This window comes from Topomyia yanbarensis, chromosome 2, assembly GCF_030247195.1.
Source record: "Topomyia yanbarensis strain Yona2022 chromosome 2, ASM3024719v1, whole genome shotgun sequence".
Classification (NCBI taxonomy): Eukaryota; Metazoa; Arthropoda; class Insecta; order Diptera; family Culicidae; genus Topomyia; species Topomyia yanbarensis.
The window spans coordinates 91,542,354-91,570,345 of NC_080671.1; the positions used below are offsets into that span (position 1 = coordinate 91,542,354).

At 45.1% G+C, this 27,992-nt stretch overlaps 1 protein-coding gene across 1 annotated transcript in view; it reads right to left on the bottom strand.

The window, feature by feature from the left end:
• Positions 1–269: 269 nt before the first annotated feature.
• Positions 270–27,992, bottom strand: part of LOC131678820 (protein MON2 homolog) — a 63,418-nt gene continuing 35,695 nt past the window's right edge. Inside the window, exons 2-8 of the mRNA XM_058959171.1 lie at positions 21,959–24,718; positions 21,475–21,900; positions 20,726–21,417; positions 20,286–20,663; positions 2,049–2,534; positions 1,913–1,995; positions 270–1,850 (exon numbers count right to left, since the gene is read on the bottom strand). Coding sequence (XP_058815154.1) covers positions 1,636–1,850; positions 1,913–1,995; positions 2,049–2,534; positions 20,286–20,663; positions 20,726–21,417; positions 21,475–21,900; positions 21,959–24,718 — 5,040 coding nt within the window. The 3' untranslated portion in view covers positions 270–1,635. The remainder of the gene's footprint in view (positions 1,851–1,912; positions 1,996–2,048; positions 2,535–20,285; positions 20,664–20,725; positions 21,418–21,474; positions 21,901–21,958; positions 24,719–27,992) is intronic.

Consider the following 27,992-nt stretch of genomic DNA (forward strand, 5'->3'; position numbering starts at 1 on the left):
TTCCACCATCCTCGTGGTTTTCTCCATTTATCACTGGCGTCACATGTGATATTTGGGTACGGAAAATGATTTCCTGAACAGACAATCAAATGAAAGAAGATTGCAGGGTAATCAGTGCACTTTCTGCACCAGGTATCATATCGCGTTTGTAGATACACATATTAAGTGTATCTACTATACGATGTGATGACCGGAAGGATAGATAAGAAACCCAAGCTCCCCATTAATGCTACTAGGAATTCGGATAAAAACAAAAAAACATCCAGCAATTTAATCATGCACTAGAACCATTTTATTAAATTTGCAGAACTGTCCTCATTGAAAATAAATTCGTTTCCTTTTATTGTTGTATCCCGGTTCTCAGCGCGTATGTTAAATGAATGGTTTCCCTAGAAGCGTCTGTTTTGTGTGTTGTTTCATTCTCACAGATGTGTATTTTATGTACTTATCATTTCTTCAAATAAGTTGATCAGTTGTGCAAGAATGCGATTACAGTTAAGTTCCACTATAACTATTTAATTTTAATCTCCAATTAGTTTCGATTAGTAGACAGAATTTGCAATAGATGTTCAGTGCACTGGAGTGTTTTTTTCATCAGCCGCATCGATTGGAGAAAAAAACCGGAAATTTCCCCAAACTGTTTTGTCGTTCTAAATGGATTGATTTAATTTAGTTTATTTTAAAAATGAATGATTACCACAACCGGTATTTTGTGAATAGTATCTTTTGATTGTTTAACTTTAAAATCTTTATGCCTATGTTCTATCGGTTTTTCTATTGAAACGTAAATGTTTTTAGAGGAATTGAACGGATGAGCAATAAATAACTGTGGGTTATCTCGGTCTCCAAAATCGTCTAGGAATATTAACTAATAGTAGCGCAAACACGGATTTAAGATTTCAATAGGAAGAGTCTAAGTGTTAAGATTGGCACTATTACTGCTAATAAGTGGGATTATCATCTCTACGGCAACAAATTACGCTGCAAAACACTACTGTATTTTAATAATGATGAATGGATATTATTGGGTTTGAATACTTTTGAAGTACATATCGTATTTTGTTTATTGGAAATTAGCACATCGGACGTGTGAAATATTCAAAATTCATCGTTTTGTTTTTAAGGAACAAATAAAAATTAGTGTTGATGAAAGGCTGTCCGGCTTGGATTCAATTTTGCTATGACGCATTAAAGTTCAGTTATCGACAAATAAATCAAATACAATGGCCTTAATCACATTTTTCAGTTACTAACAATTTGCACGTGCCTCTGCCATAATGCTTACTACAAAGTGTGTTCTAATTCTAAAATTTCTTTACGATACGAGTTATCAAACTGACTTTCAACTTTAAAAGGTATAAATAATATGAGTTTATACAAATACATAGTTTTCATTGGACTTCCACTCGCACCACGTTTTATTGTAGTATTGCAGAAACCGTAGGCTTTCGTTTAGTAGCGGACTCGGTCGCACGAGACCACAAAGTATGCCCTCGTAGAACAGCCCCGAGGCAAGCGGTCGAGAAAAATTAATACATACATATACGAAATGTAGCATCAAAACACGATCTTCACCAGCAGACCGGAATCGTACAGCAGTAAAAAATAGAAACTTCCGGCCGGAAAGGAAACCAGCTAACAGTGGCTAATACCGTTGCTGTTGACCAGGGCGTTGTTGTTGGTCGGAGAGGATGAACTGTGGCCGGTTGCCGAAAGCGGAGGCCGCAGAAGATCACAATACTGAAGAAGGGCTTCCCGAAGGGAACGAGAAACCTCGGCGGACGACGTTGTGGTGCACTCAACTAAGTATGGATACAGTCCGATCAGTTGCTCCCAAGCGGTTGTGCCAACTGTTAACGAATACATGCATTAGGGTTATTAAAATCTGTACGGCAAGTGGTTAAATAAGTACCTTTAGCTGGTGGCGCCTTTTTCATTGATATCACAAGGGTAGCGACGGCCTTCAAGACAAACGATATCTCCGAAAGACGATATCTGAAATAAAAACATTTCACTTTTAGGTTAAACTGAGGAATTTTAAACCTTACCTTGGCAGGGGAAATTTCCCGCTCAATCGTTCGTCATCATTGAACTTTCTGAGAACCTCCTCAAAACGATGCAACAGTGCCGTAATGGCCAATCGTCCTGCGATGCCACCTTCGTTCACACCACCTCCGACCGTTGCAGCCGCATCTTTCTCGGTGTTATTGTTTGTCTTATTGCTTCCCAGATCGGGCCCCACTCCAACTATCCCATCGTCCAGCAGGGAAAACTGCAGCAACGTTTCGAAGCAAGTTTTTGCAAACTCTTCCCTTAGCTTCAGTTCCGTCTCGCAACCGGCGAACGGTGTACTTCCCGTAGTCGCAGAATGGATCGATCCCTTATTCAGCAGTACGACAGCATCCAGGATGAACTGTTGCGGGATTTCGTGGCTATGGGGTAGCATCTCATCCCGTATCAACTCGATCACCTGACAATCGATCGTTTCATCCAGCACCAGCTCGTCCAGTCCGCGATCCTCCACCACGCAGACACTGTGAGAATAAAGGATGTTATTGAAACACAAAGAACTAAAATTCTAAAAGAAAACTAAACAACAAAATTCTGGAATAGTTTCATTTCTGTCAACGATCTTTTGTTGTTTACTATAATTTAAAAATTAACGCTCCGATCGTGCTTTTTTCTTCTTCCTCAACCTGATTCCGTTTAATTTCTAAAAATTACTCAACTGTAGGAGATCCTTGAAAATATCTACTAGCTTGTATTCGACAAAAGACAAGGTTTTCCAAGCAGTAGCTTGTGGTGAGATTACAAAATCTTACATGACTAGGGTGATTGGAATTTGTTGAGACACCTCACTTAATCTGACCGATTCTTGCCTGTTATTTGAGTCCGGTCCGGATAAGTTTACGCGAAACTATTATTTGTGATTATTGGAGCGAACCTACTCTGATTCGGATTCAAAAACAATCAGCCCTTTTCCAGGTTAGCTGTTGAACATAACTTTAGCTCATCTCTCTTCCGGCACTCGCGTTACATGTCCAGCCCTCTATAGTTATCCGTACTTCATCAACCTTCCGGTATCAGCTCGTGCTTCATGCGTCTGCACAATTCTACATTCTCAATTGTGCCACCGAGTATTGAGCGCCGCGAACATTTAAATTGAAAGATAACGTTTCATCACTGTACAGAACAAGTTTTTCGCAACTATCTCTGAATCTCACTTGAGCCATGAAATGGCTCGACCTTCAAGCCATTTAGCTCTCAACTCTCCTCTTGCTTTTCCTTTCCATCGATTACGTCGCCATTTAGCTCTCATCTCAATGAGCCGTTTATCTCGATCTACTCGGATAGTCCCTGGCGGGAAACTAACTCCACTCCAACTGAGAGTTGTCCGGTGGAAGAATTTCTCCCAACACGGATTCAGCTCCTAGTTTTATCGAAATCCACTCGGACATTATCCGGCGGTGAAACTACCCTACTCCGACTGAGAGTTCCTGGGTGGCGGAATTTCTCTCGTTACCAATGTCTGTCCCAGCCAGTTAGAATCTACTCTACTGTGAATTCTTAGGCGATGGATTCATCTCGATACGGATGCTTGTTTTCGAGAGCGATTTAGCTCCCCGCTTCGTCCCGATTTACTCGATCTAGTCCCCGGCGGCGGATCTAGCCTACTCACAAGCTATCCGTAGAGTGTCGAGGTCGATCCGGCGACTCCAATGGAGTCTTGCGTCCGGTTCGCTAGCGCTCCGATAACCTGAACCCGGTATTGCGTATTGTCGGCTGTCACGTCGGGCAACTTCTTAGAATCTGGGGCATTCGAAGACCATGTGTTCTGGTGTGTCTTGCGCGTTCACACACTCCGTGCAAAAGGGTGACGAAGCATGTCTAAACCGATGCAGGTATTTCCGGAAGCATCCGTACCGGGACAAAAACTCCGTCAAATAGAAGTTCACCTCGCCATGCTTCCTATGCATCTACACCGACACATTTGGGATCAATCGGTGGGTTCACCTTTCTTTCTGTGCGTTGTCCCACTCTTGCTGCTACTTAGTCAATGAGTCCGCTTTGATCAATCTCCTCGCATTCCGTGCATTTCTCTGTTGGTAGCATTCCACGTCCTCCGCCAGTGTGATGTAGATGGGAATCATCCCGGTAATGACGCATAGCGCCCCTGACGATATCGTTCTGTACGCGCTCGCGACACGAACAGCCATTAAGCGAAAAGTGCTTATTAACTTCATCCGGTTCTGCGAAGTAGCCTAGGTCGTTACGCCATACCTAAGTATTGAGGATGAGACACCTGCCAGGAGACGTCTGGTGCTGCATCTTGCTCCTCCGATGTTCGGCATGATCCTTGCCAATACATTAGTTATCCTCGCATCCTTCTCACATACATAGTCAACATGGCTGTTGTAATTTAACCGATCGTCGACCATCACACCCAGGTGCTTCAGCGCACGTAATGATGGAGTCCACCAACGCTGATCACGACACGCTGGATTTCATTTCAGTTGCTGACCAGCACTAGCTCCGTCTTGTGGTGAGCCAGCTGCAACTGGGCGTCAGCCATCCAAGGTTTCCAAGATGGCGATTGTCTCTGTTGTCAACATCTGCGCCCCCCGGGTACATTGGGCAGTTCCAGTATTAACAGTCCGTTGTACATTATGCTCCAGAGTGTTGGGCCGAGTAGGAAGCCCTGAGGTACTCCCGCCGTAACTCTAATTGACCTCTGCCCCATGTTCGTCTCGTAGGCCAGTACTCGGTTCTGAAAGTAACTTATCAGAACCTTGTACAAATTGTCCCGGTCCCGTATTCGGCGAAAGTCATCCAGCTGGCGCTGTTGAACGCGTTCTTCACGTCGATCGTTACCATGGCACAGTCGCGATTACCCCTGCTCCTTTGCTTCGATGCTTTCTCTGCGGTCGCGATGAATGTGCGAAAGGCATCCACCGTCGAGATCACTTTCCGGAACCCGAATTGCGAAAGCTTGTTGAAGATGACCCTTTCCAGAAGTTTACTAAGGGTATCCAACAGGCATATAGGCCGATACAATACTGGATCTCCTGGTGGTTTCCCTGGTTATGGCAGCAACAGCAGCTTTTGGATCTTCCATCTATCCTTGAAGTAGCCTTCGTCCACACATTTTTGTGGAACTATCCTGAACATATCCGGAAACACCAAGATCGCGGTTATCAGTGCCACGTTGGTGATACCGTCCGAAGCGGGAGCTTTCTTCGCTTTCACCTCATCCACCACTATAAGGATCTCGTCGTTGGAGACTCGATCGTGCTAGGGCTGCTTTTAAACACATTATAGTGCTTAGTAAGTCTACATGCTATAAGGATCTGTGTAGAGAAATACACTCTAAGCCGCGGGACAACGCTTACCGTGTTGGCCAAGATCAAGAGTCCAATGACGCCAGCTGAAATGCACTGACAAATTGAAAATTGTCGTGAAGGATATTTTCCCGAAGGCCATGGTATTGGGTCGTGCTTAAATGCTCTCTGAACGCAATTTCTGAATTTTGGGCAGGCAGCACGGAGGATCCTGAGTCTTTCGTACCACCAATACGCCAAATGTTGGTATTTCCATTTGGATCCATTTTTCTCGGCATTGTAACGTCACAAGCCCACTCTAATGTTGGCTGCCAGTACGAAGTGCTTCCACAAAAAAGTCCTTGTTGCTGTGCAATGTCGTAATGATTGAGATTAAGCTGGGTTATCTGCATCTTCATTGACCTACCTTCGCTCTTTTGTACTCTGGGCGTAAGAAGCAATGTGTCTATTCTTCCCACCCAGATCAGATCTGTCCGCGCCTTTACAGTGTTTTGCCTGACGGACGAAACCCAGGTACCTGAAACACTTCTCCGTTTGTTTAGCAGCTCTAGGGATCAATTGCAACGAGCACACCGACCATCCAACTTTGATCTTACCGGTCGACATAAGTTGGTCGGCCACGAGTTACCGATCGGTCAAGCTCTTTATCAATAGATCCACCTTTCTGAGTGCGGCTGGTTCTTACTACGTTATCCCCCAGCTCCTTCAGCTTGGGATCCCCGCTCACCTTTTTGAGGATCGCAGCATACGTCACGTCGTGGTTTACTTTGACGACTAGAGCGTCTCCCTTATACCTTTACTGAAGCAAGTCAAAAATTTACGTTTTCTAAGATTCGCCATCAATTTCCTATTTGTCGGGTTTTCCGCTGTCCCGACCTTCTTGTGCTTCTTCGATTCCTCCTCCTCTCCTGGTGTTTCCCTTACTCTTTTCACGAAACGGGACTACTGGTCACTAGAGTGGGACATGGTTATATGAAAAAAATGAAATTTCGCTCCGAGTAACTTTTTGGGTCCCATTTAGCTCCCAGAACAACTCTGCAAATTTTTAGTTCGATCGGTGAAACTATATTTTTGCGCCCACGGTTTAAAGTTTACATGGGATTTCGTATGGGGAAAACGTCTTTTGCAAATTAATTCTTCCAAGAGTCACCCGTTACCTCCTAAAAATAAATGGATATCTGATTTTTATAGGAAATTTATCATGGAAATAAAGTCTAGAAGACTGCAAAACAATCTGATGCTTGTGGAAAAAGTTATTAAGCAAAAACCGATTGATGTCCTGAAGAATGATGAAAATTTTACGTTTCATAGCATCACTGCTGCTGATGGTCGAATTATATACAAATTTTTTAATTTTCTCTTTTTATATACAAAAAAGACTCAATTTATCCCTCAAAACTCTTGCGAAGTGGCCAAACAGTATGGGAAAATGATTTAGACATATTAAGAGAATATCAAAACACAATTGCATACAATTGGACAACCAACAACAGTGGTGCTAGAAAAAATGAATATTTTATCAATCGTCAGAGCATCAATTGGTTTCAGCTTAATAACTTTTTTCTTAAGCGTCAGATCGTTTCGTAGTTTTCGAGACTTTGTTTCTGTGTTAAATTTCCTATAAAAGCCACATAACGGTTTATTTTTAGGAAGCAATGGGCGACTCCTGGAGGAATTATTTTGTGAAAGTTAATTTTCCCATATAAAATCCCATGTAAACTTTGAACAGTGGGCGCAAAAATATAGTTTCAGGGATCAAGCTAAGAACTTGCACAGATGTTCTAGGACCCAAATGGTACCCAAAAAGTTGCTCGGAGCTGGAATCTATTTTTTGTCCCACCCTACTGGTCACCCTTCGGTGTCTCATAGGCTTCTGCTTTCGTTACCTCCGCAGTCCTCAGTGTCTTTCGGCATTTTCAACTCTCTCCAGTAATTCTGTTCGTATTCGGCAGCTGCAACTTGGTGTCTTCGAACGAAAAGTGCTGCGTACCATCTACGGTGGAGTGCAGATGGAAGACGGCACATGGAGACGGCGAATGAACCATGAGTTGCATCAGCTGTTGGGGGAGCCGCCCATCTGTCATACCGCGAAAATCGGACGACTACGGTGGGCCGGGCACGTAGCCAGAATGTCGGACAATAGCCCGGTGAAAACGGTTCTCAATTGCAATCCGACCGGTACAAGAAGACGTGGCGCGCAGCGAGCACGATGGATCGACCAGGTGGAAGACGATTTGCGGACCCTTCGCAGACTGCGTGGCTGGCGACGCGCGGCCATGGACCGAGTGGAATGGAGGAATCTTTTGTATACGGCACAGGCCACTTCGGCCTTAATCTGTTAATAAATAAATAAAAACGGCGAATTTGATGCTAATCACCAGGTCGTTGATCTGTCCGTGCACGTTAGCTATACTCTTCACGAATTCGCAGAGATCTCCGATTTTTTGCCTCCAGTTCTATCGCTTTGTCCAATCCAGACTGCTGATCTTCTTGGGTAATACGGGATTTCGGCGTACACACCTGAAACCCTAGTTTTTTTGGCGTCCTACTGGTTTGTCACCGTTCGTGCGCGGTATGGCCTCCCTGGGATGCTCTCGCTGCTGCTACTGTTGTGGTTGCATTGGCTGTTGCACTTGGTCGTTTTGCTGGGAAGATCGGCCTCGCTAGCCGATCTTTAACGAACGGATTCACCACACTTGCTCGGTTAGAATTTTATTTTTGTTGTTTTAGACCTCTAATGTTTTTTGGTTCCCAACTCCCAACTTGGTTAGCTTGGCAAGCTGTGAGGTTGATGCGGTGCTTCATGGTGTACCGCGTTCATAGCTGAATCGGCGCTTGTCTGGAACGTACAACTGAGCCGACTAAGGTGCCGGGTTTCGAGCGAACTTGGAGATCTACCAAAGTTTTAGCGGGACAGGAACAGCTAGTACTATTGGCCACTTGCCGTTTCGGGGAAGTGTCACCCATCCTTACTAGAGTAGTGAAATGGCATGGCTGTCGGTCCGTGTAGTTCAATTTCGATGAAATCCTAATTCACATTAGTTTTCTGATGCCATTATGCCGTACTTTGGATCTTATTGGTACCGATGCTAATATCCCGTTTGGCCTTCCGATTGGGCTAGGGTGCTTTTATAGCTAAGATCTTTGATCTTCGATAGGATCTTGCCAGAAGCGGCACAGAATTGCTTCGTCGGATTTGCTATCAGAGTTATGGCTTTTTTAGATGTTTGTTTCTGTCCCTGCTGCCCAGTGCAAGCAACAGGGAGTATCAGCGTAATTGTACTTACAAGCCCCTTTAAGGATAGGTAAAAACCTAGCTGTAGTCGTATTTCTCGTCAAGTGAAAATCGAATCCTGTGACAACGCTGTTGAAAACACGCTGAAGTTCGGTAACAGTGCGATGGCGACTGTAGTTGATTTTCACAAAAGGAAGTCGCAGGAGAGCGCTAATTCGTAGAGACCGAATGTGGGTTTGAAGACCCAGAAATTAGAGAATTGTAGAGCAATTAGCTCTAACAAAGAGTAATTCCGAAACGAATAAAGCTCGAAAGTAGTCCCTCCTTGGGAGTTGCCAATGCGCAAAAAGGATGAACCGGCGTTGAACTGCCTCGATTCTGTCAACTCCGTTCTGGTAGTTAGGATTCTAGAAAGCGGAATAATATTTTAGTGATGCGTAGAAAAACGCGCAATAAAGCGATTTAAGGCAGTTGTTGTTCTTTATTAAAGACACTTTACATCAGAAGGGTCCATTCGTGTCGGAAAAAATAGTTTCAATTTCGCTTTCATCAACATTAAAATAATAATTTACAATTCAGTTTTTTTGTTCATCTTCAAAAAATTATATACAGCTTTGCTTCTCTGAGAAAGTTTAAAACTTTCTGCTCGCTGTCACTGTCGTTGCATAACGCCGCTCGTAAACTCGTCAGCTCCATATCGTGCTTTCTCCTCGCTTCGTCGTATATCCTGTAGTGAAAGATCACATGAAGAACGTCTACGGTAACTCCGCAGCAGTCGCATACCGGTGGAGAGGTCCTCTTCAGCAAGAGCTCGTGCGTTAAACGAGTATGCCCCAGTCTTGTGAGAGCTCGCTGATCTGCCGAAATCTTCCGGTCAGTCCACTTCACAAATTTGATTTCACGCAGTTTGACTTCAGTGGACGCTGACCATCGACGGTATCATTGGTTTCAGATAGCTGTTTTGATGTATTTGACGGCGTTTGCCCCCGAAACAGATATAGCTAATGGAGTGAGTCTGTCAGCCTCCTCGTTACCACGGATGCCAGCATGACCTGGAATCCAGCAGACCTTGATTGGACGATTTCGGAGCAGTCTTGCAATTTCCTGGATCAACGGGTGCGGGAATGTGCCGGCTTCGATTGCCGATATACAGCTGGTCGAGGCGGACATGATCACTAAGTCGCAGACCGTGTTGAGTGTTGTTAGCGCTGTTTTTATTGCGAATGTCTCTGCCGTGAAGACATTGCATTGCGGTGGAAGGCCAAGTGACTGTTGGAAGTGTTTTCCAAATACTCCCGCGCCTACTGCAGTATCGTCTTTCGAACCATCAGTGTAGATGATTGTTGACGGCTGAAACGATTTGTCAGAAGCTCTTGAACAACCGGACGAACAATTTCTGAGGGGTCTCCAGCTTTTACGCGCTTCTTGATGTCCCAAAGGATCTGAGGCATGCTTTCGATCAGATAGTCGCGTTCGGATGTAGATGGTTGGAAGAAGCGTTCCGATTATTTCTGTCAGACGTTCGGAAGCTCGGCGTACCAGGGGAAGGTCAGCATTCTCCCTGCTGTTTCCCAACATCTGATGGCTAATTGGGCTATAGTTTGGAGAACGAGGAGATCTAACGGTAGAGTACCTGTTCCGGCCATAATGGCTATGCATATTAGGGTGGGGCAAAATGATCGTTTTTTCAGCACAGCACTTTTTTGGTTCCTTTTGGGGTCCCAAACAACTGTGCAAAATTTGGGTTCGATAGGTGTTGACCCGGCGTAGCGCATTGCGTTTGAAATTTGTATGGAGATTAGTATGAGAAAACCTACATTTTTGCATTTTTAATTCTACAGACTACAATTCTTCCTGTAGTATGCCAGCAAATAGATAGAAGTGTAGTCCAGGATCTGCTGAACAACTTTTCCGAAGGATGTATGGTGTTAGAATGTCTCTAAGCCGAGTTATAGCTGTTCAAAGTTCAATACATCGAATTAAATGCCAAAAATCATTTTTATTGCCAACACTGCGGGTGTACCAATGGAATTTCATATAGAATTCCAAAATAACATTATTTATTTTAGATTTACCACATTGGTATGTTTGGATGAATTATTCAAAGGCCTTAGCTCAATTTCATGAGGTAGTTGAGCAATAGGGTGTAATGAGGGGTGATGGGGTGGGGACTTTAATATGTAGAAATTCGAACTGAAATATTGTCGAGTTGAAATGTTCAGATTAATTATTTCAAAACATTTACACATTGTCCTACGCATAATAGTAACGATGAAATAAAACATACTGTATCCATTTGCCTTGACTTTTATCAATAGAAGTTATGTTACAGACTGAATCAAATGATGTCGATGTTGATATGTCAGAGGATTATATTTCGGTATAATACGCATGATTTGATAGCATGCTCATTTCTATGCTGTTCGATCACGAGGCGTAAAGCTAAGTTCTGGATTTCAACATGAAATCCACCAGATCCCTGCATCAATTTTTGATTCAGGTGATCGAACAGCATCGAAATGAGCATCCCATCAAATCATAGTGCGTATGAAACTGAAATATAATCAATGCAATCCTCTGACATATCAACTCGACATCAATTGATTCAGTCTGTAACGAAACGTCTATTGATAAAAGTCAAGGCAAAAGGATACAGTATGTTTTATTTCAACGTTACTATTATGCGTAGGACAATGTGTAAATGTTTTGAAATATTTCATCTGAACATTCCAACTCGACAACATTTCAGTTCGAATTTCTACATATTAAAGTCCACCCCCCCCCCCCATCACCCCTCACTACGCCCTATTGCTCAGCTACCTACGCTCATGAAATTGAGCTAAGGCTTTTGAATAATTCATCCAAACATATCAATGTGGTAAATCTAAAATATATAATGTTATTTTGGAATGCTATATAAGCTACCATTGGTACACCCGCAGTGTTGGCAATAAAAATGATTTTTGGCATTTAATTCGATGTATCGAACTTTGAACAGCTATAATTTGGCTTAGAGACATTCTAACACCATACATCCTTCGGCAAAGTTGTTCAGCATGTCCTGGACTATACTTCTATCTATCTGTTGACATACTACAAGAAGAATTGTAGTCTGTAGAATTAAAAATGCAAAAATGTAGGTTTTCCCATACTAATCTCCATACAAATTTCAAACGCAATGCGCCACGCCGGGTCAACACCAATCGACCCCAAATTTTGCACAGTTGTTTGGGACGCCAAAAAGTACCAAAAAAGTGCTGTGCTCGGTTGATGTGGCTATGATTACGTTTTTCCATATAATAATGCCCCACCCTAATGCATATCTGATCCTCCTATTGTATGCAGATACCAGGGTTTCGCTGACAGCATCTCCACCCGTACTAACGAGCCCGATGCTATACAAAAGTCGCGAAGTAATAATTGCGGATCCAATTTGCAATAAAGAAGAGCGTTGACCACGGGGTAGCTTGGCACCGATCATCTTCAGAATGCGCAACCTAGATTCGCATGCCATCTTCGTCGATTTACAGTGCGCTACGAAGTTGAGTGATCGATCGAGGGTGACACCGAGAGTTTTCAGGCGTGTTTCTATCGGTATAGCAACTCAATCTACCGTGATTGCTTGACTGGGTGCACGGCGGGTGTTCGGTATCACCGAAAGATAACCCCACCAACAAAAACTGGTACCACTTATCACCGGCTGGATGTTGTTGGCTCGAATCAAAACTTGTCGAAAGTAAACAAAGTTCATTTCATATCGTCAACCTGGCGCCCAGGTGGTGAAATCAACGGGGTGCTGGAGCGTTGCCAAAAAAATTTTATTTCCAGATTAAATTTTACTAAACTTCCCAGTTTTAACTCAGCCGAAATGCTGGCTGGATCTAATTCATATTCCGGCTCCGGTGAAACAACCGATTCAAGTTAGAATGTTTAAGGGGTACCATTTCGATGTGGCTTAGCCGCATAACCGAGGCCCGGGCGAGGTGGCCACCGACCCGCCGTCGGAAGCAAGCGAACCTGTGATCCACTCGTTTGCCCGGCTTACTCAAACATAGGGGCTATCCCTAGTTTAAGTCCGACTGAGCGGTAGCGAAGTCGGACAGCACGCGCAAAAGCGATGTGGCGTAGCCACATTGGGTGCTGGACACAAAATAAAATTGGCAACGCTAGCAAAAGGTAAACACAAATGAACACTCCGGATGAACCTATCGTCAATTGACATTTCGACGAGTTTTGATTCGAGCCAATAATATGGGCCCCTTATCACCACCGACTCTATAAAAGGAGAACCCCTAGCAAGCTTAAGCTCTGCTGACTCGTTCGTTCCTGTACCTATCGCGTGCGAGAAGACGCCCACTGCGCTGACGTGTCACAACGTGTTCGTTTCTGTGCATACCGAGTGTGCGAAAAGAAGCTTTGCGCTTGGCAGACTTGTTTGAATGTGTTCTTTCCTGGGTATCAACGAGTGCTGCTCCTGTGCTGACGTGTCAGAACGTGTTCGTTTTTGTATACGGAGTGTGCGAAAAGAAGCTTTGCGCTTTGCAGACTTGTTCGAACGTGTTTTTGCCTGGGTATCAACGACTGCTGCTCCTGTACTGACGTGTCAGAACGTGTTCGTTTTTGTACACCGAGCGTGCGGGAAGAAGCTTTGCATTTTGCTGACGTGTTCGAACTTGTTCTTTCCTGGGCACAATATCGCTTGCCGTTAAAGGTTTTCTACGACAGAAAGGTGACGTATTCGCAAAACAATGCCGGTCGATCATTAATTTTCCGTTAACGACGGCGGAAATAAAAATGATAATCCCGATGAGGATAACCAATCCAAAGACGACGAATCTTTCAGGGGTTTTTCAGACACGGAACAAGAAGCAACTGCAGAACCGAAGGAACTGGCGGCTCTCTTTCGTCAGCGAGAGCAAGTTAAACAGTGAAGCATGAGCATCCAGCGGAACATTTTGCATCAAGGGCAACCGTCTCTAGCGCTGCTGACAGTGATGCAACACAAATTGTCTGCAGCGACCGGATGCGACTGTGCACCGACAAGCAGAAATTTACCAGGATTTCGAAGACCTTTTTGACCTGGTCTCAGCGAATGTAGAGGAGCTACTACTGGTTGCAAAGGACCGAGCAGCCGCAGCAGCGGGTTCAAAACCACAAGTCATCATCCAACAACAGCCTCTAAAAGCGCCAATTCCTACGTTTGACGGCAGTTACCCCAACTGGCCGAAATTCAAGGCCATCTTTTTGGATCTGATGGCCAACTTCCAGTGCTCGACCTTTATCTCTTTGTCCACATCCCAGAAGAGAGAGAAGGTGCGAATCGTTGGGCTTTGCTACAACTGCCTATGGAAAAGACACCTCACCAAAATTTGTTCTTCCGCCAAGTCGTGTCGCAAGTGTGAGGCTCGTCACCACGCTTTGTTGCACGAAGATGTGGCACCAGTTCCAGAGCGTGACGTCCAACCCAAAGCATCGGTGGTAACCAAAGCGCCTAAACCGCAACCACCATCCATCGATGAACCGAAAGCAACCACTACGATAGACCACCAAGTGTCTACATCCTGCTCCAGTTATTTCGCCACCAGCGCGAAAACCGTACTACTGCTCACCGCAGTGGTAGATGCCATTGACAGACACGGCCAACCTCATCCCTGTCGCGTCCTCCTTGATAGCGGCTCCCAAGTAAACTTTATTACGGAGGACATGGCCAACCGTTTGGGTGTCAAGAAGCAGCGAGCCAACGTTCCCATTACCGGAATCAACGAGTTGCGAAGCCACGCTCGTGACAAGGTGATGGTCAAATTCCGATCCAGAGTGTCTACATTCTTCTGTAATCTCGAGTGTCTGGTCACAGCCAAAGTGACTGGAAAAATACCCACCACCAAGATTGACATCAGTGGATGGCGTCTTCCGGAAGGAATAGTTCTAGCCGATCCAGCGTTCCACACTCTCGACAAGGTGGATATGCTGATCGGTGGAGAGTGGTTCTTCGATATCCTGAAGCCAAGACATCTAAGTCTGTCCGATAAGCTGCCACAGCTGCGAGAAACTTACCTAGGGTGGATCGTGGCCGGTGTCCTTAAAGAGTCGTACTTCGTCGACGCTCCAGTGCAGCACTCCAATCTGGTCTCCATCGAAGAAGCCGAAACCATGATGCAGCGGTTCTGGCAAGTCGAGCAATTGCCGGATATCCCCAAGCTCTCCAGAGAAGAAGTAGCCTGCGAATCCCACTTCCTGTTCACATATAAACGAGATCCAACAGGGGGGTTTGTGGTACAACAACCATTCAAGGAAACCGTTGCCAAGCTGGACGATTGCCGAGATTTAGCACTGAAGCGATTTCTGATGCTAGAGAAGAGATTGTTACGTAACCCCGAGCTCCAGACCCAGTACATTGAGTTCATCCGAGAATACGAGACTCTCGGTCATTGCCATGAAGTGATCGAATCAGATGACCAGCCGGACCAGAAAATTTTTACCTGCCACATCACGCCGTGTTGCGACCCTTCAGTTCAACCACAAAATGTCGAGTGGTATTCGATGCCAGTGCGAAGTCGTCTCCATCCAATCTTGCGTTGAACGACGTACTCCTCGTCGGTTCGGTAGTGCAAAGCGAGCTGTACTCCATCATGCTTCGATTTCGCACCCATAAAGTAGCTTTCACAGCAGACATTTCCAAAATGTATCGGCAGATTCTGATGGCACCTAAACATAAACACTATCAACGAATCTTCTGGCGTGAACGAACGTCTCAATCGTTGTACACGGAACTGGACACCGTTACTTATGGCACAGCATCGGTACCATACCAAGCAACGCGGTGCCTGGCACAATTGGCTGCGGAAGAGAAGGATGATTACCCGATTGCAGCCGAAATAATAAAAAACGAGGTCTACATGGATGATACGCTATCTGGTGCCGATTCGGTGTCGGAAGCTATCGAAGCACAACGGCAACTGAAACAGCTGTTGGCACGCGGTGGCTTTCCCATCCACAAATGGTGTTCCAATTCTACAGAGTTCCTCCAATACGTGCCACCCGAAGAACGTGAGCCCCAAGTGCCGTTGAAAGTATGCGGAGCGAATAAGGTCATCAAGGTCTTAGGTCTACTATGGGATCCAGAGGCAGATGCACTACTCCTCGCTAACCAGATCAAGCCAGTGACAAGAGACGTTGTGACCAAGCGGTTGATCTACGCCGAAGTCGCCAAATTTTACGACCCTCTCGGACTGTACTCACCAGCTATTGTCCTCGCCAAACTACAAGCGCAACGCCTGTGGAGCATTAAAGCAGACTGGGATGACCCGGTCGACGAAGAATTTGCACAACAGTGGCAAGAACTCCATAGCTCATTGTCATACCTCAACCAAATCCCAATTCCTAGATGTGTGACAAACAACAACGTGATGGCCTATGAGTTACACGGATTCTCTGATACTTCGGTCGTGGCATACGGAGCCTGTGTGTATGTGCAGAGCTCATTTGCCGACGGAACGACAAAGATGGCTCTTCTGACCAGTAAGTCTAAGTTGGCCCCCCTGCACGATTTGTCAATCCCACGGAAAGAGTTGTCCGCTGCCCTCCTGCTGTCCCATTTAGTGAAGAGAGTAACCGTCGAGTTGGGCATGAAATTTCTAGAAGTCGTTTTGTGGTGCGACAGTACAATTGTTCTAGCCTGGATCAAAAAACCACTAAATGAACTTGAGTTGTTCGTCCGTAATCGCATTGCTTTAATCCAAGGAGAAACCGATGGTTTCAGATGGGAGTACATCAACATCGAAAACGATCCCGCCGATGTCGTTACCCGTGGCCAGCTTCCCGAGATCCTCAGTAAAAACAACCTCTGGTGGCACGGTCCTGAATTCCTCGCCTACGTAATCTATCAGATTCAACCTCCTGCAGCCGTTCCAGATACAGATTTGCCAGAAATGAAAGCAGTCCTAGCCGCACCCACCGTGAAAATCGAACCACTTCCAATTTTTTCTCGATACAGTAGCTTTCGCAAACTACAACGAGTCATCGGTTACATCCTGCGGTTCGTCGACAACTGTCGTAAGAAATCTGTCGAATGTGAAACTCGTCGAAATTTGACCGTCCGTGAACTGCGCAAATCGAAAGAAACTATAATCAAAGTGATCCAGATCGTCCACCTGGGGGATGAAATTCAGCGAGTTATACACAAACAACCCTGCAAAATGATTGGCAACCTCCGAACTATCTTCCAAGACGGACTGCTTCGAGTAGGTGGTCGCTTGGACCGCTCACAATTACCTTTCGAAAGCCGACATCCTATCATACTGCCGGACAAGGACCCTCTGGTGCGTATGATGATCCGTGAAATGCACGTTGAGCTACTTGACATCGGTCAAAGTGGGTTGATGAACGCCATGCGGCAACGATACTGGCTGCTAAAGGCTCGATCCACTATCAAGCAAATCACGCGGCGTTGCGTGAGATGCTTTCGATGCAATCCAACCGACACGACTCAATTGATGGGCAACCTGCCCTCCGCGAGAGTTGTTCCGTCACCGCCCTTCGCAGTCACCGGTGTTGACTTCGCCGGTCCATTCTGGGTCAAACAAGAATCGCGACGACCTACTCTCGTAAAGGCATATATAGCCGTATATGTCTGTATGGCTACTAAGGCCGTCCATTTGGAAGCAGTGTCCGACCTCAGCACCGACGCTTTTCTGGCATCCTTGAGAAGGTTCATCAGTCGTAGAGGATGCATTCAAGAATTACATTCCGACAACGCCACGAATTTTAAGGCAGCAAACCACGAGATGCACGAGCTCCACAATCAGTTTCGTGATCAGCAAGCGGTCCAACGCATCGAGCAGTTTTGTCACACACGAGAAATCGAGTGGCACTTTATCCCGCCGGACGCCCCCGAGTTTGGCGGACTTTGGGAAGCGGCGGTCAAGTCCGCCAAAACACACCTCAAACGTATCGTAGGGAACGTCAAGCTGAATTTCGAGGAGTTTTCAACTGTTCTCACCGAAATTGAGGCTGTGCTGAATTCGCGGCCCCTGTTCGCCGTGTCTAACGATTCTGCTGATCCGTTGGTGATTACACCGGCGCACTACTTGATTGGCCTTCCTCTCACCGCCTTTGCCTAACCATCATTGGAAAACCTAAAGGTTAATCGCTTGGATCGATGGCAGCATCTGCAGCTCATGCGTGAGCACTTTTGGCGTACCTGGAGCCGAGATTACCTCAACACGCTACAGCCTCGGGAAAAGAACTTACGAACCATGCCAAATATCTGCATCGGCATGATTTTTCTGCTTCATGATCGCATCCAGCCACCACTCCATTGGAAGTTGGGGAAAATAACAGCTGTTTATCTAGGCGAAGACGGGCTAGTGAGATCGGTCGATGTGTTCGTCGATGGTTCAACTTATCGCCGCCCTATCACAAAATCTCCGTTCTTCCCATTGAAGATAATCAACCGAAATCTGTATCATCTGTTGAGTGTGCTCAACCGGGGGAGGATGTTCGGTATCACCGAAAGGTAACCCCAACAACAAAAACTTACCACTTATCACCACCGACTCTATAAAAGGAGAACCCCTAACAAGCTTAAGTTTCAGTTTGATTTCCACCTCTAACCTGTAAGCATCTTCAGAAAATAAACAGTTAGCAGTATAAGTGTTCTAGTCTTCATTACACCACCGACCAGCCAGGGGTGAGCATCACCGAAAGGGTCCTTTTCAGGACCATAAGAATTAAATTATATTTTCCTGCGGCGATTGCTCATTACCATCCAGGACGAAGCATCCACTGGACAATTGGATACCCAGCCGATTTTCAAGCGATAAAGCTTTCTACCAACCGGAACGTTCCCCAAGTTGGAACAGCGGGCATTAGGGCTGCAATAGAAGATGCTGGATTTCGTTGCAGATATCGAAATACAATGCTGACTGAAGCTTTCGATAAAGTGTCTGGTCATTCTTCCCCCAAACCACGAGTAGGATATCGTCGGCTTACAATAAGATCTTCACAGTGTGCGGAACCACGCGGAAGATGGGTTGAATAGCCACGAGAAATAGCGTAACCGAGAACACTGAACCTTGAGTCACACCGTTTTCCAGCGGATGCGCGGGCGATAAGTAACCCTCTACATTGACCTGGAACGATCTTTCTGACAGAAAACTGTCAGATGGTATCGTAAGCCTTGGACAAGTCAAGCGACGCTATCAGACAGTGCTCGTCACGGCCGGGTAATGACATCTCCAACCTACCTGACCTAAAAGCATGTTGTCGTTTGTCAAGACGCCCGTTCGACTCTAGTTCGGTGGTAAACCGTCGGTTGACTATTCGCTCGAAAACTTTCGCCATACAGCTTGTTAAGGTAATTGGATGGAATGCAGCTGGACCTACATCATTGGAGTTTGGAATTGGTACGATGACTCTAGTTCGTCAACAGAGCGGGAATACGCCACTACGCCATATTCTATTGAAGAGTTCTAACATTGCAGTTTTCACTGACAATGGCAGTCGCTGAAGCATTGGATAACCGATGCAGTCCGGGCCTAAAGAGCCACTTGGTTCTCTATCGAGTGTCCATAGCAGCTCGTTCAGAGTGAAGTCAGCGTTGTAAGTATCGTTGGTATCTGGTGAGAATTTCACGCGGTTTCGTTCGACCTTTTCCTTTCTTTTTTGGAACAATAACGAATAGCTGGAGGTAGCGGATCATTGGCTGTAATGTTGTGCCAGTTCTTCATCTACTTGTTCAGCCTTATCCGTGTAGCCACTGGACCGCTTGATGACTGTTGGTCGATGCTGACGTTTCCCTCTCAACCTGTTCACTATCTGCCACATCTCCGCCGCAGTGGAACTTGGAGATATCATCGCGACGAATTCCTGCCATGACCATCAAAAAATTTTCATCACGTTGGCGAAAGAAAGGTCCTTGTAATTTGATACTTACGCCTTTAAATTAAAGGAAATATATTACTGCGCCGCAATATTTTCCTTGCGGGATGCCGGATGTAGCAAGGAAGAATGAAAGATATTGTCTAGCATGGCTGTTGCGATATCGTGGTTAATTTTGTCGCAGGTCGCGGATAGTTCCATGTAAATAATATTGGATTGCAATTCCTCAGCGAATCCATCGAATAGATGCGTTGTGAATAAGAGCAGTTTCGTCGCTGTCGATCGCTTAGGCATCGGACCGTGTTGGTTATCATTCGACGTAGTGAAAGAAAATCGGGTCGAATTCAAAAAAGGAAACAAATAAAATATCGAAAGGACAAGAAGTCCTGCCAACACATACAATGACATTATTCAAATGCAGATTTTTCAAAACTGCATTTAGGAGTCAGCTTTCTACGTCCCTTTCGCCACCACATCCATAACTCTTCTATTGGCAGCACCCGCAAAACCTTATCATCTCTGCAGGTTCTATGGACTTTTTAGAACTTTTTGATGCAGCTGAGTCTAGTTATTTTCGGCCTAAATTCAGCTTCAGTGGCAAACTAAATTTTGTTTCTCTAGGAGCAGGAGTGAGTGGGATTATCGAGTAAATACGCCCCAGACATAGATTACGTAGTTTACTTATGTCAAAAATATAAAAGATGCCACCTTTGGCCCACAATTTGTCCATGTAAAACAAATCAATGCCTTGAGTGGTGAATGAATTTATATTTCCTTTGCACTGAAGGTATCTTTGTCTCCATGAAATTTCAGTCAGTTTAACGTCCACTCACCTTTTCGGGAATAAAAACTGATCCAACGTATCTGACAGATCCTTCCACAGGGGAGCAAACGGTTTTGGATTCTTTCTAGCCACCGGCAGCCCCGTATGAAGCACAGTCATCAAACTAGAAATAGCCAGCTTCCAGGTGCTAGACGACATACAGTTGTACTTCAGCGACAGCGGCAAATGCAGCGCTTTGATAATTTCATGCAGAATCTGACCTTCGATAACGGTTTCGTCTGCTGCCGTTTGCTGGTACAGTTTAACTGCCACCGTCAATGCTTTCTCGCCGAAGGGAATGTAGTTCATGCTAACCCATTCCACTCCGTTACTCGTGGGCAGTTGATGGATAACCACACCACTGCCGGAGCGGGTGGATTTAACCGGTCTAAAATAGGTAAAAAACAAATTTAGCATTGTGTGTAAATCGAATTAACTATGACAGAATACCTCGTCTCAATCCGATCGAAAGAAGGCGGCACACAGGCAAATTTGCTGAAGCTCAACAACTGCTTGAAGATAGCTGATATCATATGCTTCAAATTTGTTCCATCCTTTCCACCTCCAATTGCTTCTTTTTGCAGTAGTTCCATACAATCTAGCACACCGTCGTGCAGCGGAGTCAGCAGTGAGTCGGAAATAGTCGACATGATGTAAGGCGTCGAATCACTATGCACCGGCACGGCCACTGCATTCATCAGCACGGTACAAAACAGCGTAAGATCCTTGTTGGTAAAGCGCGTTCGTATGTGCTGAAACAAGGCGGGAAAGATTTGCACTAGCGCTGTCAAAAATGCCTGGCTCGGTATGTAGATATCATCGCCTCCCCTGTCCGGACCGTCCGAGGACAACGAGGGCGGTTTCGTGCTTTCCGCTCCAATAGTCAACCAAACTCGCCAGGCCACGTTCCATATGTCTATTTCCTCGTTGGCTGCCTTTTCCGATTGTTTGGCCGTCTTGGTTGATTCCTCCGTCGGAGGCATCGGGCGGTTGTATAAAATTTCCTGGAATGATTTCAATGCTGCGAGCGAAACTTCGTTACTCTTGCTGAGGGCCGAGTTCTCGATGAACTCCAGTAACAAGGCCCAAGCTCGCGGAAAATCTCCTAGCATCTGGAGAAGGGTACGTTTCGTGTTGAATACCTGGAAGAAGCGAGCTTAGAAAAAATAAAACATTTCCAAACGATGTTCGATACTCACCCGAGAAACCCCGGACAGTGTCAAAACCTGCGTTTCTGCCCACTGTTTCTGTGCCGTATTTCGCGAGTGATGGATCAATATGTTACCGCTGGTATCCACCTTCTCACTGCTTGCACAGCTGGACAGTGCGCGTACCTTGTCCAACAGCGGAAACAGTACCTGCCAGAGGACCGCCTGCCAGGTGGGCGGATTCAGTAGATTTCCGTGGGCGGAAATCGTCGAAAACAGAGTCTGCCCAGCCGACTTGCGGACCGCTGGTCTCGGGTCGACGCACAGATCACCGAGTCGCGCGTATAGGCACATCCACAAACGATCAAAGTGAGGCATGTTGAGGGTACCGGGGAAGTCCGGCAGAACCGACGTATCGTCGCAAACTGTTTGCGATAGCTTCTCCTGGTTCTGGTTGAAATAGTCGGAAATGTTCCACTGAAATGGGCAAAAGTTATTATCGCTGTTATTAAGTCAGTTGCCTTTCAAAATTTACCATCAAACCAACTGCAGTCAGCGAGATGTTTAGCTCCTGCGTTTGGGATCCGAACTTGGCCGCTGTATTTACACAGAGAGGCAGACAGCGCCATGGCATCACCGGTAGAAAATCGGTAACCACCAATTGTAAGCATTGGAAGGCAATTCGGATTAGGGTTTCACCGTGATGATCGTTGACAGCCCCGATGATTCCCAGTACAAGCGGCCACCCGTGGGATAAGGTTTCGCCGGCTCCGTTCAGCACTTGCAGAACACATTCCAGCTGATGTTGGCGTACATCACCGTGGGGAACGGAGGATAGTTCCGAAAGTGGTCCCAGTAGCAGTGTCTGTAGCTTTAGGTTTTCCTTCAATGGTTTCTCATATTTATACTGGAGGGCAGCTTTGACCAAATACGTGATGGCTTCCACGCCCCATCCTCGCATTCGGATGTGCGGGTGTTGACAAATTTCCAGCAAATGGTTGGTCAGAGGTCGCCAGAGGACTTCGATGCGCGATAAATTGACCAGGCCGGTCTCCAGTAGTTTCGCGACGGCAAACAGAGATGGCTCGCGGTTATTGTAGGCCAGTTCCATTGCCTCGTGGGATAGTTTGCAAAGAGCGTCGATCAGGTGGTGTAAGGCGACGTCATCCAGATACTGACTGGATTCGAAAAGCTGGCTTAACATTTGTGACAAAACCGGTAGGTCTGTCATCACTTGCGTGATTGAATTTGCATCAGTTTGTGGTTTCTGAACTGCTTGTAGGCTTCCACCGGTTGACGGTTTTAGCCCCAAGATCCAAGCTAGGTGCTGAAGAGTTGTCAACACGATGTGCCACGAACTACCCAGGATTCCTCCGTGGCAATGAGCCAAGTGAAGGACTGATCTCATGCACTGGAGGTTCTTGGCGGTCAGCAGTACAGGACCCTGATGGGCTCCTACCGGAAGTGACGATGTTGGGAGAGGTGTTCCGACGGCGACCACTGGATGTCGCTGTTGTTGCTGCTGGTCAGCATCACCGTACGAACCGAGAAATACGTTTCCCATATCTTGACTGCCACCACGAGAGTGAGATTTAAACTGACTGCCTTGGTAGTTGACATTCAGCACTGATAAGGCATAGTGTGGAGGAAGCGAAGCTCTGCAGAGTGCCGTTATGAATGCATCTCGTGGGGTGTGTAGTTCCAGCAGACCGCAAAGGGCGGCATAATTCTGAATGGCCTTCAGAACATTTTCCGTTGTGGATTCGTCAGTGGCGGCGTCGATGAGAGGCCCTAAGGCAGATAGTAGCCCCAACCAACTGGAGTAAATAAGCTGAATGTGCAGGGCTTTATCATCTTCGGATACGCGTTTTCTGTAGGGGATAGGATTTTCTACACCCAGCTGGGAGGGTCCTTGAATTGATAGCGAGATTGATCGTACAATATCCAGAAGGCAGGCGTACGCAACGGATATCCCATAACCATCCGGAATTGCAGGTGGTTCCATCTTATCCAACATTTCCAAGAACATCGATTTAGATTGCCCAGCGGGGAATGTTACAACCAGGGGAAGAAATACTCCACGAAAGAGAAAACCTGGTTGTGGCGAGATCCCAGGTCCGACCGGAAGTCCGCCGATCAAGGCTGCTGGCTGTCCTTGAGCCCCGCCAACGGAGCTATTTAACAGCTGCGTGTTAACGAACAGGCTCTGAACGTAAGTTCCAAGAGAGTTTATGATATCCTGGAAAATGTTTGTGGCGTGATCTTTGAGGTCATAGCAGCGACAAAACGATATCAGCAGTTCCGGTTGAATGGTCATTTTGTGGAGCACTTCCAGGGCAAGAGACCTTTGCCAGGATGGTTTATCGGGATCCAGAAATTTGACAATCAGCGAAAGGAATATCTCGCATTCCGTAACCAACAAATTGTGATATTTCTGGATCAAAATGGAAACGACCCTCAACAGTCTCATGCTGATGGGGAAGTACGGTTTATCGTGCGGAGCAGTTGTTTGAGCATTCTGCGGAGCCATCGTTCTGTACTTGATGTTCGGTGAAAAGAGCTTAATGACTAGGGCACAGACACGTTCCTTCAGTAGGAACGAGAATTCCGGGTTCTTATAGAACACCGACGTATACTGAGTTAGTACAGATTCTAACAACTCCAATCCAAATGTGCGTGTCATTTCGGTCATTCCCAGTAGCCAATAGGGCTGATCTGCATTGACGAGCTGAACTAAATCCTGAAACAGTAAGTAAGCATCTGCTGCACATGGTCGCAAACCTTTCGGAGCAACTCCCGTGGCCAGTTTGAGTTCTTCCAAATTCACCTCTCGTTTCTCGTCCTGGTTGGCCTCAGCTTCTGCTTCTTCCGCAACGACTCTTTCGAATACCAAAGAAACCAACTGTCTCACGGTCGCCCCTGCAGTGTTAATAGTCGTTGAGTCCTTGGTGAAGTGCAATCTGAAACACAACACCAAAGTTTTAGCCAGTGTCTCGCCGTGGACCACCGTATTTGTCGTCAGCAGCAGTGTCACACTTTGGAGAATTTTCACCTCCTCGGTACCATTTTCCATCAGCATCCACAACGTATCGGTAATGTACCGAGCTCCTTTCTGATCTACAAACTGTTGCGTAATCAACCGTTGCATCATCCCGAGGCAGACCTTGATGATTTTAACATCTTTCGATTCGCAGCCCTGCACCAATGGGTACAGAATCTGGTTGACCACGTAATGAACGGGGGTCTGCGGATTGGCGGCGGCCGTTTTCAGCTTTAGTATGGCCTCCTCACATGACTGCAATGAGAAGAGAAAATCTGGGTCAGTGTATTGTTCGTAGCCGGTGGCAAATTAACATAAGCAAAGATTGTAAAATATGTATCTACTACCGGTATCGTAGGGTGTAGCGACACGTGCCGAACACCACTGACTGGTTTGGGTCAGGGTACACGCTACGACCTGCAGAGATATGTATATGGGTATTTTGGATAGTTAAATCTCTAATCTATAATAGCATATTAGCTCGTACTTTACGGTTCTCGGAAAATTACCACCACCCTCCAGCAAAGCCGATGCATGAATAATAAATATTCTCAATTTCAAAGTTAGCCAAGTGTAAAATATTCATGCCGTAAACTTTCGCCATATTTACAGCCATAAACACGAACAAAACCAAGACCAAAACCGATGTCATTGTTGGCTGTTGGGATGGAGAAACCGGGTGGATTGCGCTGCTTTCTTGCTGGGGTGGAATGAGGTTTTCACCGGGATGCTGCTCATTCTGGGGATTTACCGCATCCTATTCCGGTCGGTTGGCTTAGGTACATACCTATCTCTATGTGCAGCAGGGAATCAACAAACACACCTGCTTCGTTGATGATAAATAGCAAAACAAGCAGCAGCGTGTCGTTCCGACTTTTACTCTGCCGCCCATGGCAACCATGCCTGGCCAACCCGGTTGGCATACATCATCGGTTAGCCACGCGGCTAATTGTCGGTGAGCCTCGATTGGGACTTTGACGGGAGCACAACAGTGCTTACCTAAACAATATTTGCTTACAAGTGCTAGTGTGTTTAGTGAACAATCGCGGGCGGGGGTAGACATGTTCTACATTCTATGCGAAACTATGAATTTATTACCAGTTATTAAATCGGGGTTTGGTGCAGTGGCAGCAGCTGGGACTTAAATTGAGTCAAATGGATGTTGATTATTTTAGGACGTAATAAATACGGATAGAATTACGCATATTGAACTATTGTTTCAATTCGGTAGTATGTATTTTTTGAAGTCGTGGGGCATTACAGTGAAATTTTTGATTTTCGGTATTTTTTTCAAGAATTTCGGAGACTTTGGAACTACCGTGGGCTTGGCAGCGGATTCCAGACTAAAATTCTTTATGCTTAGAGATTTGTAGCTTGGAGACCTTGGATTCTGGTGGTCCCTAAAATCTAATAGCAGCACGCAAAGGGATACCATGACAACTGGCAGATTGAATTATTTTTGCTATCAATTCAACTAGATCCAGACCGATGCAGTATTCTATGGGTGATGGTTCATTACATATAATCTAAATTAAATATCATTCAATTTGCACAATGTTTAAAAACTTAAGTAAATTAGCCAAAGTATTGGAATCACACCAATTCAAACTTAAATCTAAAGAAAATATCATTCAATTGCACAATGTATTAAATTTAAAATTTAGGTAAACTATACAAAGTATTGGGACCATATCAATTCAAATGTTCAAAATCTGCCTAATAATCTTGAAGAACCATCATCCACGCAAAGCAAACCGCCAAACAAAGTGGCTATGTTCCCAAATATAAGCAACTTTAAATACGTCCCGTTCTTTTCCTCTATTTAATTGGTCTGTTTTTGCTTTACTTCTATTAGTTTGCTTTTCCATTATTCATGTACATCAAAAAATATCAGTCAATTTATACGCTTCTAGTTAATCTCTTTTCATATTTTTTCTTGTATTGCAGCATGTTATAACAATACTAACTCTTCTCTTTATTTTATTTTATATTTATTTTTTTAAATTTTCGGTCTCATGTTTACCGCGTGGTAGAAAATTGAGCGTTATCGATTTATTAAAATATAAGCAATGCTCCTCATAGTCGGCTATCCGGAGTTCAAGTTGCTTATTTGGCCATTCAGAATAATACTAAAAAAAGATAATATTCCGAAATTCTCGGCAGCCGGCTGCCCAGAGCAATTTTTACATGATAATACAATTGGCGTACTTACAGAGATGCAGAGGATTCCTCGGTCTCTAGCAGCAACATGTATCGGACTAACATTCCTTCCTTTCCCAGATGATCTGCACTCGGACGTGGCCGGCGTCGGTATTGATCAGCATGCATGATCATGATCAATATAGATTGCACAATGTGGCTCATCATGCTAGTCCCAAGCATGTTGTTCCAATGAACATTTTCCAATCTCAATTGGTTCTGATCAGTAACGGAGTAGCTACCACGGGCGATCTCTTATGCTTATGCTTATTTTTTTTATTTTCGGTCTCATGCGTCAAATTCTACTTTTTTGTAACTTATTTTGCTTTATTTTGGTTTTAGATGTACATTGAAAGATAACTTCTTAAGCTATTCTCGTTTATCATATTGTCTGGTATTTCTAAATTGCATATTATAAATCTTATAAAAATTTTTAGTAATTGTCTTTTGCTGTGTTGTATTTCCCCATTTAATTCTGGATATTGAAGATTCCTGAAATTTATATTATTTCGCCGTGTAGCTGCTCGAAGGTATTGTTGTGTAATCTGCCACATATCCGCTTTATTTCGGCATCTTGAAAACTTGTGTTCCAGTGTTTCTTGTTGACCACAGGTTGTACAATCTGGATTCTCTCTTCTGTCTTGTTGAAATAGAAGGTCATTGTGATTGAATTTCCCGTGAATTAGAAGAAAGAAAGCTGATTTCTCGTCGGAATTTAGTGATCGACAATTTGAGTTTTTCCACACTCGCCTCCAGTTCCGGTTGATCCGCGTTGTCGCACTAACAGCTGGTAGTAGTTGTAGCTGATGCTGATAAATTTCGTTGGCTGTTGATCGTTCTTGCAAACGTTTTGGAAGGCTGCCTAGTATTGAGTTGATTGTTCGAAGGTGGCTCATGTCAGCAGGTATAGATGCTTGCTGTATATAACGATCTATTGACGGCAGGATGTTTCTTGTTTTGATGAAACGATTTACGAGTAGTGACTTTGCCTTTATTTCAGGGGAGTGCAAACCTAAACCTCCATCCCGTTTTGGTCGGATAACGTCGATGAATTTTACCCTCTGTGTTGGAACGCCCGACCACAAAAAGAATCCAATTTGTTTTGTGAACATTGCCGCATATTTGTTTGGTAGATTGAAAATGGACGCCATGTACCAGATTTTTGAGCAAATATATGTGTTTAATAATATCACTTTTTGAATAAGATTGATCAGCCTTGGCCGATTCGTCCATAGAAGTGCGTTTACTAGTCGGTAGATTCGCTCCCAATTGGCAGAGATTGTTTCTTTCACTGAGTTTTTGAATATAACACCTAATATTTTGATGGATT